Raw genomic sequence first — 15,499 nt, 5'->3', positions numbered from 1 at the left:
CACAGGACTTCCACCATATCTGTGTCCGATCCGTCTCCGAACCGCTGCGGTCCAGCTCTGTCGTCCGTCAACACCCACCGGTTGCGTTTTCAGAATGCAGCACGGAGCAGGACCGTCGGACAGTTGGAGTCATGTAACCGAGGTTTTCACGCGGTAATTACTGAATCAAGGATTCTCCTCCTCCTCTCCTCATCCATATTGTCTTTCTGGTCCTCTGAAAACCTGCCGGAACGCAACGGAGCGGATCCAGTGGAAGTTAACACATTGACTAGAATAGAAATCTATCAGATCCGGTGCTGTGACGGATCGGAGACAGACACAGATCTGGTGGAATTTGGCCGTTAGAATATATTTCTTTGTTTTAGTTGTGAATAAAAACAACAAGCTATGAAAACACCGTCTCAGAATCTTAAACACCATGTATCTACTGTTCAGAAGTTAAATAGATTACTCTTCCAAAGTCTCTAAAGCAGAACATGCGGCTATATGACCACTGGAGGTAATTTCAGCAGCTCACAGATGTCGTTGCACTCTGGTCCATGTTGCTCCTCCAGGAAGTACCTGAGGCCTCTGGCAGCAAAGTTAGAGGGGCCTTTAGGGGTCTTGGTGGAGTGAATCTGGGGGTCAGTGAGGTAGGTCAGCCCTTTGCCGTTGGCTGTCACCCACCCTGGAAAATAAAGCAGACAGATGATGCAAAGATGAAACATTCACTTTGAGTGATGTGTGTATCAGTGATGCACACACACCTTGCAAGTCTACAACCACTTCCTGACATTCTGAAAACAGGTAGGTGAAGTGTCCGAAGGCGAGGCCGTATTCTGTAGCCTGGAACCTCTCCTCCTTCTTTCTCGTGTTGTTGGTCAGTTTGACGAAATCTCCGAGCATGTAGGGCTCCACTGTTACACAACCCACTATCTCATCTCTGTCCAAAATCTGTGAACAAGTACAGAAAGAGGAAGAAAGTCATGACTCAGCATTATATTCTATAAGCCTGTTTGTGCACACTAATCATTGATATGTCTCTATAAATACGGTGTAAAGGCGTTAGATGTGATGATACAGAGCTCTCTAAAAACTCACTAATGCAGGTATTACTTTTACCCACACGGTGTGAAGAAAAGGTTCACCACACAGTTATTTAAATCACTTTCACTTCTCCTTTTTTAACAACCCACAGTACTTTGAGAGTAATAACCAACAACACCCAGCCTGACTGTGAGAGTGTATGTGAGAGTGTGTTTCTTGCTGTAAGCTGACAGCTGGAGGGTGTGATGAGGAATTATATCTGAATTTCTTCAAAAGTGCTCTGAGGCCCCTGCAGGAAATCAAGCGCTCTGCCGTCTTGTGGTATTTATAGACTATGTGTATGGGGTCTATTAAAGTGTCAACGTGTGTAAGTTTAAATCTGAAACTGCTATCTTTACTTTCCCCGACTCGTGTAAACCTCAGAGCCGTGCTCATTTCAGCTCTTGGACTTGTTCTCACCAGTAGTGCCTCCGAGGGAATGAAGAAGATCTGAGCCATGACTTCCTTGTCGTAAAGACTCTTATTGAATTCAGTCACGTAGTACTGGGCTGTCATCTGGCGCTCCACATCCTTCAGGTGAAACTGGATCTCCTTTGGCTTCAAGTAATCTTTCCCCACGTAACTAAGAACATGAATGCACAGACAGAGTAAGATTTGCAGAGGTCGTACCTAAAGTCTCTAAAAGTAGTATGGGAGGTAGAACCTTCAGTTATCAGACCCCTCTCCTTTGAAATCAACTACCAGTAAGGGTCCTGGAGGCAGACACCCTCTCTACTTTTAAGAGTAGGCTTCAAACTTTCCTTTCTGATAAAGCTTATAGTTAGAGCTGGATCAGGCTTGGACCAGCTCTTAGTTATGCTGCTATAGGCTTGGACTGCCGGGGAAACTGGGGCACCGACACACTGGGATCCTATCTCTCCCCCTTCCCCCCAACCCCCCCATCACTTACTTTAACTCTCCCTGTCCCATTAAAGTTACTAACCATAGACCTTTCTGGAGTCCCTGAGCTCCCTTGTCTCGTAGGTTCCTCTGAGCTGCCGTAGACGTCCTCCTGCTGTGGACCTTCCAGACTCCAGCTGATACGGACGTGCTGGACTCCAGCGGCAACAGCTACTACTACTTGTTTCATCACTATCACCGCTCCCTCTCTCTTATTCTCCTCTATCCCTCTTTCCAGACACAACTCGGTCTCAGCAGATGTGTGTCTAACATGAGTCTGGTTCTGCTCGAGGTTTCTGCCTGTTAAAGGAAGTTTGTCCTCTCCGCTGTAACTAGCTAAATACTGTGAGGTGCAATGCTCATGGTGGATTAAGGTGGGGTCAGACTGAGTCTTATCCTGTCTTGGTGTTGGGTCTCTGTTCATAATTTGACATAGAGTGGTCTAGACCTGCTCTGTTTGTAAACGCATCTTGAGATAAAGTTTTTTGTAATTTGGCGCTATACAAATAAAGATTGATGATGATTGCAGATGTTTGCTCAGGTTGAGCCTGAAGTATGTTTCTCCATACCTGCTCAACCGTTCCTCTTGGTGTAAGAACTGTACCCATATTGCCGCTCTCTGGTTGCCTTCCATCCCCATTGACTCCCCGATGTGAACGCAGGTCTCTCTGGCGGTCCACAGCCCTGTGGCTTTGGAGAACTTCAAATGAAGAGCACCTGATAAAGATGACATTCAGACATTAGCGGACAGCTGAAATCAGGATTTCACTCACACCAGCGGACACAGTTTGGGTTTCACATCCTAACACATCTATCTGAATATGTTAGTTCAGTTCTGATGCCACCGCCATGCTAGTGGACTAAGACTGAGGAGATACAGCTTCCAGTTCTGTTAAGCTAAGTTAAGTCAATTGGCTCTTGCATACTACTACTTCAAGGCGGGTTATTTATGTGTAATGTATAACGCACAGAGGTGAGGCCCCTATCTCTTCCTAGTGAAGCAGATTATTTGGCTCAGCTCAGCAATGAAAGCTGGCTCTACTTGCATCTAAACAGCTCTTCATAGTACCATTTTGGACACCCAGTCTATGTAATCTAGGAGTCACATTACACCAATCTTCATCTTTTGATAGCCATGTTAAACAGCTCACCTGGTCATGTTATTTTCATGTAAGAAATATTAGGAAATGAAGATGTTTTGTTTCTACCCCTGACCTTGAGATGTTAAAGGTGACATATCATGCAAAATGGACTTTTAATGGTTCTCTACCTGAAATATGTTTCCCTGGCATGTCTACAAACCCCCCGAGAATGAAAAAAATCCATTCTGTACCTGTTTTGAGTTCTCCACCTTTCTGTAAATGTGTCTAAAACGCGCCGTTTCAGACTTCTGTGTTTTTGTTACGTCACAACAATATCCGGTCTGTCACGGAGTCAGAGCTCGGAGCTTGTTCAGCCCATAGACTGTATAAAATAATACTGAATCCCCCCTCCGTTTTTCATTACCTGCACACATGTGTGCTAACAAGGAGCTTAGGAGGGAGGCATGCTAGTTGTAGGCTGTCTTAATAAACACAAAGGTCGGTTTTACTCCACACGTCTGCAGATTTGAAGATCTAGTGGATGATTTTTATTTATCATGGAAAAGTGCTAGTGCTAGTTAGCATAGCTACATAGCTACATGTTCATAGCTGTAGCTGTGTACCAAGACACACGTCGACATACTGACAAATACAACAACAAGAAACACTAAATCTGTGACCAATCCTTCATAAAAGGTCCTGCTGCCTTACTGGCAGAGGTCGGTTTTACTCCCCACGTCTGCAGATTTGAAGATCTAGTGGATGATTTTTATTTGTCATGGATAAGTGCTAGAGCTAATTAGCATAACCACATAGCTACATGTTCATAGCTGTAGCTGTAGCTGTATACCAAGACACACGTCGACATACTGACAAATAAACCAACAAGAAACACTAAATCTGTGACCAATCCTTCAGAAAGGTCCTGCTGCCTTTCTGGCAAAGGTAGGTTTTACTCCCCACGTCTGCAGATTTGAAGATCTAGTGGATGATTTTTTATTTATCATGGATACGTGCTAGCGCTTGTTAGCATAGCCACATAGCTACATGTTCGTAGCTGTGTACCAAGACACACGTCAACATACTGATAAATAAAACAACAAGAAACACTAAATCTGTGACCAATCGTTCAGAAAGGTCCTGCTACAGGCGCCTCTCCGTCAGGATCAGATTCTGGATCAGATTCAGAGGGTTGAAGTAACGTGATCTCTGAGCAGCCGTGTATATTCAGCCAACATGTAAACATTAGATCAACGTGCTGGAGAGCCGAGACCACATCCACTTCCTGAGGGGGCGTGGTCAGAGAGAAAACAGAGTGTTCTGAGGAGGACTGAAGAAGAGGGTTTTTCAGGCAGACCAAAATCTGATTTCAAAGTGTTTTTTTGAGCATAAACTTTAAAGACATGTTTTGGGGACCTCTTAGACCAATATATATTGATGAAAAAAGTGTGATATGTCACCTTTAATACACTCTTTCATTTAATCACGCATCGACTACTTCTATTGTCTTTGTTCATCTCTCAGCATGTCCGCCCTCGATGGCCTGCAGTCAGTACAGAACGCAGCAGCCAGAGTACTAACACGGTCAAACAAACTGTCACATCACCCCCGTACTCAAACCCCTTCACTGGCTCCCGTCACTTAAAGAGTCCAGATTAAAGTTCTTACACTTACTTACAGATCCCTACACGACTCTTGGCTCTGCCAACATCCCATTATTAAAAACACACCTGTTCAAAAAGACATTTGGTTCATCGTCACACAACTTTTAATGCTTTTAATTGATCGTGTAACCACTGCACTCTTTATGCTGCCTATTTGTTTTATTTTATTTCTCTGTATGTCTTGTCTTTGTAAAGCATGTTGTGCCTTTTGTCTGTGAAAAGCGCTATATAAATACATTGAACTTATTTTACTCACTTTTACTAAATCAGCCATATGAAACAATGTTTGGACCTATGACTGATATGTGTGCATGTATTTTACTTAAATCAATTACTGTTGTGTATTAATACAAAAACGGGGGGAGAATGGAAACCCCCTCTCAAATAGGTAGCTCAATAACTTTGTATACTGTCTTAGTTTAGCATGTTGGAGTCCAGACTCAGGTGGCGGGCTGACATTGCCCTCCCTAAAGCTGAGCTGCTAGTATCCTTTCAAAGATGTACTTATAAAGGAAACACATTTAACTCTATTGGAAATTCAAACTTACAATGGGTCGCACTGTGCTTCTTGAGTTGGAATCGTGTCTTGTCACTTTGTAATCTCTTCAGCAGACATCCATGGCAAACTCCGGCCAGTAGGGCTTGGTAGTCCTGCTGTGACAACACATACTGGCTCTCAGGGACCACGCCGATGCTACGTTTCAGGCAGCTGTAGCAAGAGGGGTTCCTGCTCTGAGGCAGGTTCACATGTTCTGCTGAAACATCTCCACTGCTTCGGTGTCCACTGTGATTCTCCTCCAGCATCTCAAATGAACTCTCTGTGGAAGTGTCAGTGGAGAAACACTGTTCTGGGACAAACTGGGATTGCCGTGGGATTGGATTTGGTAAGAAATCCTTGGTAGCAGGTTTAAAAGATATGTTGTCAACTTTGGGGTCCATGTCTGTCCTAAGAGGTCTCGGCTTGGACAAGGCTTCAGATTCCACTTCAGATGTGTGGGTTTTGTGTGTTGGACCAACAGCTGAATCAGAGCTTTGAGTATCAAGAGTTTCCAAGAGGAAGATGCTCTCATGGGACTCTGGTGTCTTGAAGACTTGGCGGGTTCCAGCTTGGGATAGGCTATGTGCCTGAGGTATTCTGCTTATGGGGGAGTTCGGGTCAAGTGAGATTTTCTCCCATGATGACTTTGAACCAAAACTGTCACCAAGGGAGCTGGAGGAGGTTCTGAGGGTTAGCTGAGATAGGGATTCTACAGCTCCTTCACCTACTGATGGTTTCAGCGGCAAACCAACAACACCAGTCATCAAATCCTTAGTCCCAAGAGTCTCAGCTTGAGCCATTTCAGACTTCTCTGGATTACTGCTGTTTGAGGAAGTAACAGACATTGGGACTGTAGGGGAACCAAAACCAGAGTTACAATCCTGCAACTCTTGCTTCCTGTTTTTCTCTGCGGACTCTGACATGTTGTCATCCCCATCAACCTCAGTAGTCACACAGCTTTGAAAACGAGCATATGCAGCACAATCAGCAGCAACATTCCCTGTGTTGTTGTCATTGCTTAGCCTCAGAGACCCTGAACTACTCAAGGAGATGTTGTGCCATGAAGATCCAAGGTCGTCCGTGCTTTCCAGAGTGGTACCCAAGTTAGACTTTAGCGGAAGGTGTTGTGGTTCTTCTCCATTGGGTGCATCTTTTGTCACACTGTGGGACTCAGTGCTACTTTCAGTTTTTGGGGCACCAACAGTCGTCCCCAGTGCGGTGATACAGAGCCTCGCCCCATCCCTCTTGTCCCCAGTCCCACTACAGCAGGAGTTGGTCGTCTCACACAGTGATGCATGATACTTTCTGAACCTCTGAATCACCTTTTTGAAACCTTCCAAAGTAAAATTTACTGACGTGTCCGTGATGTTTCTGTAGCTGTCGGGGATAAAAAAGCCTTTGTCTGAGTTAAGGAAAGGCTCCACCTTCAATAGAAGCTTGACTCGGGTGAGCAGATGCATGATTTCTTCCCAGAGGTCATCTTTGTCTTGAGTATCAGCCTTGCAGTAATCATAGAAGGTTGCCAAAGCTTTCTGACAAGCTTGAGTTGCCTGCACGATCACCTCCAGAGGAGTGCCGAGCCACTTGTGAGTGACAGTGAGGGAATAGGCGGCCTTGATGAAAGTGTGGAGTTCCTGCTTACTTGAGACAAGCTCGCCTTCTGCTTTGGTGAGCAGGCCGATCTCAAAAGCCTCTTTGGCTTGTTGGAGGTAAGACTGCCTTTGATGGGAAGGGCACCGCACTGAGAAACTGTGTGATAACAAGCAGGTGCCTTGAGTTGTCTGGAGAAACAAAGAGATCTAAGTGAGGTTGAAGTTCAAATCAGGATCAGGTGAAGTCCCTTTCACACATGAGCTCCTTCCACATTCTAGATAATTATCCTTGTGGAAGTATGATAAATACTCTCATGAGTTAATACACAAGACACCAAATAAAAACGTGTCTTGTCACTCAAAATCCTCCACGTATAATTCTAACCCCCAATTTACACAGGATGCGGACTTTAAGATGATCACTGTGTCAGAAGGTAACAGGACTTTAAGATGACCACTGTGTCAGAAGGTAACAGGACTTTAAGATGATCAGTGTCAGAAGGTAACAGGACTTTAAGATGATCACTGTGTCAGAAGGTAACAGGACTTTAAGATGATCACTGTGTCAGAAGGTAACAGGACTTTAAGATGATCACTGTGTCAGAAGGTAACAGGACTTTAAGATGATCACTGTGTCAGAAGGTAACAGGACTTTAAGATGATCACTGTGTCAGAAGGTAACAGGACTTTAAGATGATCACTGTGTCAGAAGCTAACAGGACTTTAAGATGATCTCTGTGTCAGAAGGTAACAGGACTTTAAGATGATCACTGTGTCAGAAGATAACAGGACTTTAAGATGATCACTGTGTCAGAAGATAACAGGACTTTAAGATGATCACTGAAGGTAACAGGACTTTAAGATGATCACTGTGTCAGAAGGTAACAGGACAACAAAGTAGAGCAGAATTATCAATATAAAACTAAACCTGCAGAAACTAAACTTTATAGTTACGCAGCATACTCAGTGATGACTAAAGCACAAAAGTAACAGAATACTCTCCAAATGATTCAACAACAGAGAGGCTCTGTAACCTGGTGTTTGTATGTAGTATTCTCTATGCTGGATCCAGCTGATCCTGGCTGCTCTGAGTTGGCGCTACGCTCCAAACACGCGTCATGAATGCAGCCGTAATGCAACGTGGTGCATGCTGTGTAAATTGGGGGTTAAGTTTTAACCTTAAATTGTCGGCACATTTATCGCATCCAACGTACGCAACTGACGTATCAATCTAAGAAAACTATACAGACATTTCACCTTAGTACTAAATTAAATGTTGGACAAAGGTTGAGGTAAAATGTTAGCAAGACCTGAAACAAGTCCAGTTTCCTTTGCAATAAACTTAGAAGTATCTTGACCTGGATGACTAATAGACTCTACTGCCTATAAATCCTATAGTGCTGTTACAGTGTTTAGACAGACTGCATTAAGTCTATTTGACAAGATGTAAACAAAGCTCCACTATATAACTATGAAAACACTCCTTTCACAACTGTTAAACCAAGGGCTAGTGTTTGTGTGCCCAGTTGTCTCAGACGTTGGGGGGATGCAGTGTCCTCGCAGACGTCTGTGAACCTACCACATTTGTCAACACATAGAGTGACGTGTACTGGCTGTACACGACCGCCATCTTTGCTGCCTGGGCTGCTGAAAGAAGGCGGTGACTGTCATCCCCAAGTAAAGACTGCTGGAAGAAGAAAGAAGACATTAGAAAAAGACTAAATCACTCGTATACAAAATAACAGTGTAACACCTGAACCCACCAAATCAATATCTGGGTTTTGCCTGAAGGTGTTGTAGTCTTCATCATTCATTGACACCAATATGTTGGCAAGTATTCCAAGAGATGTTCCGATGCCCTAGAAAATATAACACCATGTAGAGCAAAGGTTTATAGCTGTGATGAAACAAAGGTGAGCATGTTTACAATCCTATCATGAGGCAATAGAGGGTACAATACTGCTGCTGCACCTTCTTATCGGGCTGAGGAAGAGCGTAGTATCCAACTAGAGACGCCCACATGAGCTCTGCAGCCTCCAACCACAGGCCTAAAGCAGGGCACAGAAACCATCCTAACTTTAATGAACGAGTGGAAAGAGGGAAGGGAAACTGTTTCTTTCAGTCAGGATGAAACTGACCGAGCTTTTGCAAAATCATTCCCCGCACTTGCACACTGACGGCCTGCACAAGAGCCCGGTCGCTTTCAGAGTGGTACGCCCAACAACCTGTGTGGCAAAACAGACACGTTTATCATTTGCTTTAAAGGTGACATATCATGCAAAATTGACTTTTTAATGGTTTTTTACCTGAAATATGTTTCCCTGGCATGTCTACAAACCCCCCGAGAATGAAAAAAATCCATTCTGCCCCTGTTCTGATTTCTCCACCTTTCTGTAAATGTGTGCTGAAACCAGCCGTTTCAGACTTCAGTGTTTTTGTTACGTAACAACAATATCCGGTCTGTCACGGAGTCAGAGCTCGGAGCTTGTTCAGCCCATAGACTGTATAAAGTAATACTGAATCCCTCCTCCGTTTTTCATTACCTGCACACATGTGTGCTAACAAGGAGCTTAGGAGGGAGGCATGCTAGTTGTAGGCTGTCTTAATAAACACAAAGGTCGGTTTTACTCCCCACATCTGCAGATTTGAAGATCTAGTGGATGATTTTTATTTATCATGGATAAGTGCAAACGCTAATTAGCATAGCCACATAGCTACATGTTCGTAGCTGTAGCTGTAGCTGTGTACCAAGACACACGTCGACATACTGACAAATAAAACAACAAGAAACACTAAATCTGTGACCAATCCTTCATAAAAGGTCCTGCTGCCTTTCTGGTAGAGGTCCATTTTACTCCCCACGTCTGCAGATTTGAAGATCTAGTGGATGATTTTTATTTATCATGGATAAGTGCTAGCGCTAGTTAGCATAGCCACATAGCTACATGTTCGTAGCTGTGTACCAAGACACACGTCTACATACTGATAAATAAAACAACAAGAAACACTAAATCTGTGACCAATCCTTCAGAAAGGTCCTGCTACAGGCGCCTCTCCATCAGGATCAGATTCTGGATCAGATTCAGAGGGTTGAAGTAACGTGATCTCTGAGCAGCTGTGTATATTCAGCCAACATGTAAACATTAGATCAACGTGCTGGACAGCCGAGGCACATCCACTTCCTGAGGGGGCGTGGTCAGAGAGAAAACAGAGTGTTCTGAGGAGGACTGAAGAAGAGGGTTTTTCAGGCAGACCAAAATCTGATTTCAAAGTGTTTTTTTGAGCATAAACTTTAAAGACATGTTTTGGGGACCTCTTAGACCAATATATATTGATGAAAAAAGCGTGATATGTCACCTTTAAAAAAAAGTCTGCAAAAGTCAGTGAAAGTGATTTATCAATGAACCCACCTGTTGCTCCACTGTTGTTAATAAGACTGCTCAGTATGTATTCTGCCTTCTGCAGTTTGCCTGTAGAGAACATGCTTAACATTAATCCAGCTATATACAGCAAAACTTCATATCACTCTGATTAAAATGTGTAATACCGACAGAGTAATGATCGCGTTTTTATGTATAATTTCCATTTAATGATTCTACATCCATCACTACTTATTTCCCCAAAGAAAGATTAAGGTAATGCTTGGAGTGTTTCTCGTTCATTCACATTCATTCTGAGTCTGTGGATCCACACAAATCAAGAAATGCAATCATCACCACATGCTCCATACGCCAGGGGTTCCCAAACTTTTCAGCCCGCGACCCCCAAAGACTCGCGACCCCCACTGTCCCTCAAAGTGATTTAATGTGGCTTCATTTAGCTGGTCTGCAGAAAATGATCCTACCTATATGAACATGTGTCTGTGTTTCCTGTGCTGTTATGAATTAACCTACTGCTACTAATGCTTTTGATAATTAAGAATTAAAAGTCAGAACACTCATTACATTTTCTATGTTCAAGGTTTTATTTCAAGTGTAGCTACTATTTTTGTCAATATTTTTTACTTTAAAGGATAAAATGTACTATATTTAGATGACTAAAAAATAACATTCTGGAGGACATCTCACAACACCCCATTTGGGAACCCCTGCTATACGCTACACCCGTCCCTGTGTCACACTGTACCAGAGTTCAGGTAGACTCTGGCCTGTCGTATGACCAGCTGGGGGGCTACAGGGGCGTCAGGGTGCCGTTTATGGAGAATCCTGGTGATCTTCAGCAGCCGGCTGGATTCGTCAGTCCAGTAAAGGAAGCGGTCAACTAAGAAAATGACTGCCAGTGCGGTGCATGCCTCCTGAGCCATGATGGAAGCCTTTAAAACAGCCTGGCAGCACAGAGAACAGAGTAAAACAACACATAGTTTCTCTTTAACAAAACAACAACAACTTCCTCTCTTATCTTGAGCATGGGCAGAAGGTTTAGAAACCTTTCATCACTACACATCCAGTCTGCTATTTTGTGATACCTTATATCTGTAGTGTTCATTCAATCATGCTGTACTTGTGTCCCCAGTTTCAGCCTCTTTACTAATACAATGTTAAATTGCACTGTCTCTGTTGAATGAACGAACGTCAGGTTGTTACCAGCAGCTGAGAAAGGTGTTTGCTGATGAGGTCACTGAGGTTTGTCTTGTCATTTGCAAGGACAGACTTCTTATACTGCCACTTCTCCGGCACAAAGGGCCACTTCATGTCGATTGCATCCTGCAGGAGAGAGGCCAGCTCTTCACACAGCAAGTCTAGAAACAACAGAGAGGAACATCATAAACACAAGAGGTGTACATGTTGAGGTGTAATAGTAATACTCAGAGTCTGAATATAGTAGGGAACGTTTGATAAACTTGTAAACTTTATCTGACAGGAGGGAAAGGGGAACTGATCTTAAAGCTACACTACCACATGCAAACTCCCTGCATGACTGAGGTTTTCGACAGTTTAACGCAGCAGCTAGAGTTTTAACGAAGACCAGAAGGAGAGCACATATCACCCCTGTTACAAAACCTTTACATGGCCGTCTGTTTCTTTTCGTGTTCATTTTAAAATTCTGTCACTAGTTTTTAAAGCGCTGCATGACGTCACACCAGACTACATCTCAGAGATGCTTTTAGTGTGTGAACCAGGAAGGCCTCTCCGGTTCCTCTCTTTTAGTTGTTCCTCAGAGGAGAACAGAAACATTTGGTGACACTACTTTCAGCCACGACGCTCCGAGACGATGGAACAGCCTGAGAGGATCTGAGAGGAGCTGATAGAGATATTCAGACTTTTAAATTATACTGAAAACACATTTATTCAGTCTGGTTTTAATGTAGGGTTTAACAATGACTTTACTTTTTACTTTTATATTGATTTTAATGTTTTTTCATGATTGTATTAATTTTAACTATTTGTTTATCTTAATTAATCTACTCAGTTTTATTGACATTTTTAGCCTTTAATTTAGTTTGAAGTTTTTATTTTATTATTGTGTCATGCATACAATCGTATGCCCAGCCTGCATGGGCTTACAAGTAGTGATGGGGAAATGAGGCTTTGCGAACCACTAGTTGTATTTTTTGACTCCTCTAGATGGCGCTCTCTGTTCAACAAAGGGTTGAAAGCACACTGAATTGACATTCATTGAGCCTTCATTTTTAAACCAAGAGCGCCATCTAGAGGAGTCAAAAAATACAACTGGTGGTTCGCGAAGCTTCATTTCCCCATCACTACTTTCGTACAGTCCAGGGTCAGAGCGCACAGCATGATCCTTCATTGTAAGGAAACTGAGGGAGAAAATGACATCAGAATAAAAGAAAATAATACAAATTAAAATGCACACTACTTAAAAAGACTATCTTGTCTTATTGTCCAGGCTTTTGATACAAACTTAGCAAGTTTAAAAACGTCAAAATTAAACAACCAATTTAGTTTTTGCACATCTGTCCACCACAATATTTCAAGCTTTTAACAGGCAATTTGTTCAAATAATATCTCTCTGAGGTCATCTTAATTTCCACAGTACAAAATAAAATGGGACTCTGTTTCCCCTTCATTCAAATCACACAACTCACAGAGTCTGTTTTCTTCTGGGATATTTTTCCTTTTCATCTCTTATCCTCACTCTTTTTAAATTTATTTATTTTAATATTAATTTGATGTTTTAACTTATTTTAATTACACATATTTTATTGTTGTCAGTCGGCATTAGTCTCTATTTTAAAATCCATTTTTGTTTTTTAATATGTCTGGCCATTATTTTATCTCTGCTTCTTGTTTTCAGTCGCTGTAAAGCACTTTGAATTGCATTTGATTTGTATGAAAGTTGATATATAAATAAATCTTGATTGATTGATTTATGTTGTAGGATTGCGCTGGTTTGATATTTTGATTAATATGAAGTCAACATCGTGGCAGAACAGCAGAGTCAGTTTGATTCGGATGTGTTTAAGTGATTTAAGAAGGTTGCATGAAAATAACTTTCCCAGCCTGTGTGACTAAAAAGCACAGACTAAAAACAGGAAATACATTCCCCTGAAGATTATTTCAGTTTCTGGTAATTCTACCCCCCCTGAAATCTCCTCACTCCAGTCCAAATCAGACTGAAAAGTGACCCAACAGCACCCCCCTGTGTCTGACCTCTGCAGCTACAGTAGTCCAGCCTCTCGTCCTCTGTGGGCTGGTTGGACCGCTGAGCTCCTGCTGCTGCTCTGAGACCCTCTTCCAGTAAATCCCCCACCTCCTGGCTGTCCATTCTGGTGAACAGATGTTGTCCCTGTCACTGTGGATGAATGGATTCCCTCCCTTTTTGGCCTCTTCTTCCTCCCTGGTCTTGAAGTGGAGAGGTTCAAAATGGGGAATCCCAGTCACAGATTGCTGATGGGAAAGAATTGCACCATTAGGGGTGATTTCGCAAAAAAAAGAACAACACAATTCTTACATGGTCAAACTAAAATTTATAAAATCTTTGTTATTTGAATAAAAGAATTGATGTGAATATTTGTAACTCTTAACAGTACACCTTTGCTGATGTGTCTGTAACTACAGCTAATGTCCCAGTTAGTTTAAAACAGCAGGATGACCCTTTAAGAAACTCATAATGTCTCTTTAAGGCAATGATTTAATGGCTCCCTTCCCTTTCACAAATCTGAAGACAATATTTGTATATTTTTCATGACATTTATTTAGACCAGGGTTTCCAAACTTTTCAGCCCCCAAATATTGGTGCCAAAGACTTGTGACCCCCACTGTCCCTCGAAGTGGTTACATGTTGCTTCATACTTCATACTTCAAAATTAGATTACTTACATGTACATGTGGCTGTTTCCTGTGCTGCTGTGAATTAACCTGCTGCTACTGATCCTTCTGTTAATAGCTGTTTGCTAACCTTAACCCTAACTTAAGGAGTCATCTGGCAACAAAGAAAGGCAGGAGACTAATGAAATGTACTTATTTGCAGTTTTTTTTTTTCAAATGTAACTACTATTTTTGTCTATATTTTTACAACAATGCGTGAAGTAAGCAAATTTAGATTAGTTAAAAAAAAAAATCTGGAAGACATCTCACGACCGCCCCATTAGTGCCTCGAGACCCCCTAGGGGGTCCTGACCCACACTTTGGGAACCCCTGATTTAGACAATACCTAAATGCCCTTCATGTAAAAAAGTAAGTTAAGATATTACTTTATTGATCCCCGGGGGGAAATTCAGTTGTTGCAGCAACCCAGACATAAGTACAATCAAGAAAAAGTTTCAATTAGTAAAATGAAATGAGTAAAAATATAAATAGATAAAGATAGATTACCATTTCAAGATATATGAATTGACTTTCTCTTTCAGAACAACTGGCAACCAAAGTGAAGAGGTGTTCAAACACACATAAGAGTCAGATAATGTTGTAAACCAGGAGAAGGTGTTAGTGTACCACAGATTTCCAGATGTTACACCAAACAAAAAGTGTAATTTAACTTATTTGGCAACAAAGAAACAAACCAGAGACATACATTATCAGGAGAGTAAATCGGTTCGACAGATGAAGAATATTTCTTCACCCATAATTCAACATTTGCACGAAACAACTGTCAATTTGTCAATAATGCTCGTTTTATGGAACTATTTGAATACACGGTAATTAATAAGCACCTACCGTGTCCTTAACTTCCCTTCGTCTTCCTGGTGGGGCAGGACTATGCGGTGCTGCCTTCATGTAAAATCGGAAAAAGTACAATTCCAACATGAGAGGAGAGGTTGAGGTACGAATCCAAGCATTAATTGCCTACTTTCGTTATTAGCCAATCAGAAGAGAGACTATGTGACTTAAATTCGTCTTAACATGATTTTTGTGAAATAACACTTTCACGTTTTTGTGATTAATAAAAGTTAAGTTAAGTTATGAATACATCTAGCTTTATTTCATGTTTTTTTTTTAAAAATGAAAGTGTTAAAGTTATTTGAACTGGAACTCTTGTTGGAACACAGATTTTCGAGCTTAAAGCCGCTGTTGGTAGGAATGGTGTAAAAAAACATTACTTTTTTTCTGCAAGGTTTGGAGAAAAGGTCATAATACCCATCGGTACTCATTGGTAAGTGGAGTAATTTGAGACTATTGTGAAATCTCTGCATTTTCCAATGTCTTTGTATCAAGCAATGTTATTATTCCCCCTTGTTCCCGTTATGATGGACCAATC

The 15,499-nt window shown here is 42.0% G+C and overlaps 1 protein-coding gene across 1 annotated transcript; it reads right to left on the bottom strand.

Annotated features, from left to right (window-relative positions):
* Positions 1-306: 306 nt before the first annotated feature.
* On the bottom strand, positions 307-15,014 carry alpk1 (alpha-kinase 1). Its single transcript, XM_034676760.1, has 14 exons — positions 14,959-15,014; positions 13,453-13,689; positions 11,425-11,579; positions 10,967-11,165; positions 10,252-10,311; positions 8,980-9,066; positions 8,813-8,889; positions 8,605-8,700; positions 8,421-8,525; positions 5,260-7,030; positions 2,535-2,682; positions 1,486-1,648; positions 747-933; positions 307-667 (listed from the first exon to the last, which is right to left on the bottom strand). The coding sequence occupies exons 2-14, from the start codon at positions 13,565-13,567 to the stop codon at positions 483-485; spliced, it is 3,348 nt and encodes a 1,115-aa protein (XP_034532651.1). The 5' UTR covers positions 13,568-13,689; positions 14,959-15,014; the 3' UTR covers positions 307-482.
* Positions 15,015-15,499: the final 485 nt, after the last annotated feature.

Source organism: Notolabrus celidotus, chromosome 23 (assembly GCF_009762535.1).
Source record: "Notolabrus celidotus isolate fNotCel1 chromosome 23, fNotCel1.pri, whole genome shotgun sequence".
In the NCBI taxonomy this organism is placed as follows: domain Eukaryota; kingdom Metazoa; phylum Chordata; class Actinopteri; order Labriformes; family Labridae; genus Notolabrus; species Notolabrus celidotus.
Note: the sequence above shows the minus strand (reverse complement) of the source record. Positions and strands in the feature narration are given on the sequence as shown.

Coding starts and splice junctions, on each gene's coding strand:
- alpk1 (XM_034676760.1), bottom strand. CDS start 13,567: ATGGACAGCCAGGAGGTGGGGGATTTACTGGAAGAGGGTCTCAGAGCA. Junction 8,890..8,979: donor AATGATTTTGCAAAAGCTCG/GTCAGTTTCATC, acceptor GCCCTGCTTTAG/GCCTGTGGTTGGAGGCTGCA. Junction 934..1,485: donor TTCCCTCGGAGGCACTACTG/GTGAGAACAAGT, acceptor ACTTGTTCACAG/ATTTTGGACAGAGATGAGAT.